The sequence below is a fragment of the Sinocyclocheilus rhinocerous genome, unplaced genomic scaffold, assembly GCF_001515625.1.
Source record: "Sinocyclocheilus rhinocerous isolate Xijiao unplaced genomic scaffold, SAMN03320098_v1.1 scaffold1295, whole genome shotgun sequence".
Classification (NCBI taxonomy): Eukaryota; Metazoa; Chordata; class Actinopteri; order Cypriniformes; family Cyprinidae; genus Sinocyclocheilus; species Sinocyclocheilus rhinocerous.
The window spans coordinates 764,711-770,214 of NW_015660499.1; the positions used below are offsets into that span (position 1 = coordinate 764,711).

At 35.2% G+C, this 5,504-nt stretch overlaps 1 protein-coding gene across 1 annotated transcript in view; it reads left to right on the forward strand.

Annotated features, from left to right (window-relative positions):
- Nucleotides 1-2,575: 2,575 nt before the first annotated feature.
- Nucleotides 2,576-5,504, forward strand: part of LOC107725167 (bone morphogenetic protein receptor type-1B-like) — a 35,130-nt gene continuing 32,201 nt past the window's right edge. Inside the window, exon 1 of the mRNA XM_016534338.1 lies at nucleotides 2,576-2,625. Within this exon, the coding sequence (XP_016389824.1) occupies nucleotides 2,622-2,625 (4 nt within the window). The 5' untranslated portion in view covers nucleotides 2,576-2,621. The remainder of the gene's footprint in view (nucleotides 2,626-5,504) is intronic.

Genomic DNA, 5,504 nt, shown 5'->3' on the forward strand with positions numbered 1-5,504 from the left:
TAATGTTTTTATAGAAAATATTTTATAGTTTGTTATAGAAAAACAAGTTATGCTCAGAGTCTAGAGCCTCGATCATAACATTATAACAGGCACCTTTGAGACCTGCACTATCGCGGGACCCAACGCAGCAGAGTGCGGCGCGGGACAACACTTGATGGGCGAGTGCGGGTGCGGGCGGGTAGAGACTCGTGTGTGCGGGATGCGGGAGAATAAGGGTGTACTCACAGTAGTTAATCTTAACCGTGCCCGAGCACGTTTGACCCCCAAAGCCCGGTTCATTTGACTAGTGTGATTGCTACGTGCCGTGCTCGGGCGTGGTTCGTTTAGCTGGCCCTGGCTCAGTGGGAAGAGGTGGGCCAGAGCGCTGTTCAGTTGGGCTCGGGCGCGGTGCGCATGTAGTGTCGGAGCGCTGAACTTCTGATACGTGCAGCATGATTGCGTGAACATTTCTGAGCGGCAAAAGCGATAGATCTGTTAAGCAATATATTGTGAGAGGGCCATGTGTTACCGCGTCCCAAACGACTCAAAATAATAAACCACAAAGTTAACAAAACAATGCACTCCACTGTGCTGAGCGAGAGCGCTTCTCTGCTGTCTTCACGTGCTATTGGAAACGTACTATTTCCCACTTATAAAGTTGTGAGCGTTTCATATGAGCGCTGCTGCAGTCTTAGGCCCTCCCCATATGCTCTCATTGGTTGAGACGCGTGATGACGCTCATCCCAAGCCAGTAACCTACTGATCAACATCCCACTCCTCCTGTGACCCATGGTTTGTCTGTGTGTGTATTCAGAGCCAGTGAGCAACAGACTTTCATAATAATAAAAAACTGCGTTAACACGCGATAAAATAATTGTCGGCGTTAATCAATTAATGCTTTAACGCGATAATAACGCGTTAACTTGCCCAGCCCTATTTATTACTTATTCTAATGTTAAATTTTAAGTCAAGATAATAACTAATCGCAGCAATCACTTTTACAGTGAGTACAAATATCTAAAATTATGCTGACACACAGACTTAATAACTAACTTTCTCAGTTTATATAAGAATTTTATCAAAAACAATTGAATGTCTGCCAAAAATGCCTTAAGAAAAAAAACAAATCTTGTTTTCATTTTGAATTATGTTTATGTCTTTTTTTATGTCTTTTCTGTCCCCATCTGTAGATGTTTGTTCTTGCTTTAAGTGTAAGCTTAATTTTGAGTTTTAAAGACTTAAGTTTTAAGAATTAATGTACTCTATCTTGATTTAAGAATGTTTAGATATTTGTACTGGAAAACAAGACAATTCTAAGACAAGTCTAAGTACGAAAATAATTTTCTTGCAGTGTTTTTACAATCTGAATGTTTTAGGATTAAGTTTGATTGTCGCTTAAGTAAATATCAGAACTCTGTGTACAGAATAGGGTCAAGTGTTTAGAGAAGGAGTGACAACTTTATTTAACAGCAGTGAGTATGTGGCCTGTGTAGGTGGGAACAAAGCTTGTGTGTTTTTGTCTTTACTTTAAAAGGTTTTGTTTTGCTCCAGCTTCATTCGGACTGAGTTTGATATGGGTTAAAGGTCAACCTAGTACAAATTGGAAAAAGAGTCAAAGGTCAAAGCTTAAAGATGACCTCCACCACTGCTCGTTATGTTTGGGAGAGGTGTGTGTGTGTGTTTCACAGATTTACTGGTTGATTGGTTATCCAGAAGCCTCAGTAAAAGGGAGCACGGTTCATTTGACCTCTCTTTCTCTTGTTTGCTTGTTTATTAGTTTTGGTTAGCTCTCTTTCTTTTCTTGAAGTGTTTGGGATGTTCTGATCTGCACAGCCCCTTCTGCATTTTTATAGTAGTGCCAATAATTGTGGTAACTATGATACTGTACAACAATGTTGTTGTAGTATGAATTGTCACCATGTGTTTTTTGCTAAAAATATCAACAAAGTGATTTTCTTTTTCTTTTATTTTGTTTTTAAATGTAATGAATTATGCTTTTGAATTAATATTTTTTGCATTGCACTGTCAATCAAACATGCATGAAAGAGTGGCTGTTTGAAATATCAAACTATCTTATACTCATACTATTTTTGTAGTATGCACAGTATGCAGTAGTGTTATTTTAGTATCATCTATTTATTTATTTAATCAGTGACAATACAAATACATAAAAATCTATGTAAAATGTGCCAGATTTTGCCAATAGTATTTTCATACTTGTACAGATATTAATATTTAGAATTAGGTTTTATTTCTTTTTATTTGTTTATTCGTTTTTATTTGTTTTTCATGTGTTATTTTAATACGTGATAAATGTTACATTGGCAACTAGATGTTTGTTTTTTAATCATTTTTTTTTTTTTACATTTATTTTATTTCAGTCAAATTAATGTAGTAAAATATAAAAACCCTGGTATGTAAACTATCTGTATACTTGGAAAACCTGGATGAAATTTGCAGGAATGTGCAGTATAAATGAGACTGGAATACTTTATCCCACAATGCAATGTACTTAACTTGACCTGTCATCTATAACAGGATTTTTTACATCTCTTGTTTTAACTCATTTTTAAGACATTTTAAGCCAAAAGCGTTGGGTCTGTGTGCTGGTCATTGGGCTTCTGGGACTCGTGGAGGAGAACATGGGTGAGTGTCAACCGTCAGAACATTTACTGAATGCAGTTCTGTGTGTGTCTAATGCAGGATCTGTAATACAGCTGGTCTCTACGGATCGCCGCACACGTTCACATTCTGTTGTATAGCTCAGGATACTTTAATTGAGTTCTCAGTTATGTTTCACTTTATCAGTGGTTGACATACAGTCAGTATAGAGCTATAAAATAAACGTTAGAAGCAGATAATTTTCTTTTGGGTGCATTTGATGAGAAAAATGAGTTCATATTGAGATCTCTGTTGACTGTTGATGGCAGACTGTTGTGTCTTGGTATGATTGAGCACATTATTAAGATCTCTTTTGGGACTTTATTGAAAACAGATGAAATTACTGGTGTCATTTACTTAAATGAAAGTCTCCATTTGCTCTCCATTTAGTCTCATTGGTATCTGGAGGCAAGCAAATATGCTAGATTGGGGAGAAGAACAAAAGTAAAAGTTTACAAATCAGTCACTATGATGGTTACAGCCCCATCTAGGAGAAACGAGTATGATTAAAGAGATCTTATATGCCATTTTTCTCTTCACTAACTTCACTTTTCTTCATTTTTGCTCAATGTCTCAAAGTTTCAAACCTAACAAACTACTTTTCATGAAATGTTTTTGCTTGAAGTGGGATTGAGAGATATTTATTTAGTGATAGATGTAAATAAAACTACATTATGAATAATAAAATGTAATATAAAAATGTATAATATAGTCTAAAATATAATGTAATATAAATATTCAATACAATTTGTTTAAATTAGTTTTTTTATATTTGTATTATAATATAATGAAATTAAATCGTAAAGTAGAATATAAAAATGATTTACAATAATATATTTTACTAAACTAGATTTTCAAAAAAAAATTTTATTTGTTGATCAATTATAAATATTATTAGTTAAACATAAATAATTATAATTTAATTATATTTATCTGATGCAATGTCATTTAATTACAACTTATTGAATCTGTATTTCTTTGTTAGCATGTACAGTATATGTGCTATATGGTACGTCGTGTTTGGTGGTAGTGATGGTGTGGCAAATGGTCAGCCAGGTGTTGCTGTGTGTGTTTCTTGTTTGGTAGTGTGCTATAAGCCTTGTTTTACACACAGTTGGAGGTCCAGCTTTGAAATCACTCAGTGTTTAATCTATACAACAGACTTTCTTTCTCACACACCTGTTTGACTATGTGTTTTCTAGCCAGACTTTATTTTTCGTTATTTTAATAATCAATGACTTTGCCTTCTGGAAATGGGTTTAATTGCATAGTGAAGTAAAGTAATTTTGTATTTGCTGTAATAAATGTTATTTTGCTGTTGGCCCTTTGCAGTATAAACCAAATTTGGTGTACCAAAGGACACATGTACAGAAGCATCAAAAAGTATTTGGACACTGTCTGAAAGTCACTGCATTCAGACATAACTAACATAAGACTTTGCTCAATGTCTTCTAGTTTTTACTGGATATATATAAAGTCAGTTCTCCTTAAAGCAGCACTGTGTAACTTTTTCTGTGTTCAAAATTAGCAAAATGTGTATAATGAGCGAGTACATCATGAATTCATCTTCCAAACCGCGTTTTTGTCTTATTCCGGTACACTACGGTACGGACTATTGTAGCCTGGTCGGATCGTCACCGCTGCGGAGTAACACATACCTGCGTGAATCGCCATAGACATAACTTAGAGAAGTAGCTCCGGTTGGAATGTTCTTCCGCGGGATGTGTGCAATTCTGTTTATTAACCGCTAGAGCGCCAAAAGTTACATAGTGCTGCTTTAAGTTCACACATTTGTCCTATTTATTTTAGTGTATCTTCTGTTTAACGATTTCAAACTTAACAAACTTTTTGTGTTTGCTTAAAGTGCGGTTGTGATGTTTATTAAATGATATATTTAATCTCATTATTTAATAAATGATTCTGTAATAAAATGTAAATTAATTAAAAATTATTTAAAGGCACAATATGTAAGTTTTCGCCGCTAGAGGGCGCGTATTAAAAAACAAAAAAAAACAAAGGTGTAGTTTGATGACGGCGTCACAGAGTGTGGAATCATGGGAGTTGTGGTCTTCATCCCCACAGCCGATGCAATCCGACGGGACTCGGGCAGAAATCATGTTCATGGATGAGCTAATGTATTCAAGATTTATTAGTGTCATAGTATGAAGCAGGGTGAGGCTGAAAGCCGTCGAAGCGAAACGAGGCCGCTGAAAAGCAGCGGAGCTTTTATTATGCCACAGTCGACCGCTTCCGCTTCTTTCGGTCGTGCGTATGTGGGGTAAAGCAGAGCTGTTTTATCATACTAAATACATTTGAAAGTTCTGTTATAATGCTACTCTGTGCGGTCGTCACTTGTCTAATAAAATGCATAACATATTAAAAGCATCTTTGGTGTTTCCATGTTTTCTACAAAACAAAACCGGAAATCGAGGGGTTATGACGTCATTAGCAGGCGACACAATGAAACTATAGACACGCTCCGTGTCACTAGTTAGAATTGCTTATTTTTCTGGATTTAAACATTCTTCGAAACATTTGGGATAATGTAAGTACACAAGTCAGCAAAATATATAACACTCTTCTAGTGATTTTTGGATATTTTAATGAAAAAATCGTACATATTGTGCCTTTAAATACCGTATTGGCCCGAATATAAGACGACCCTGATTATAAGACGGCCCCCCTTTTTCCAGATGTACCTTTTGGAAAAAGGCTTTTTAAAAACCAAATCTTGTTTTTTTCTCAGTAAAACACCTTTTGTTTCAATTATTTTCATATTGCATATTTTTCCTATTTTAATTTTTGTTTTGAAAGTATGGTAAAAACTGGTAAAATGTACCAACAATCACATTTAAAAAAAATAC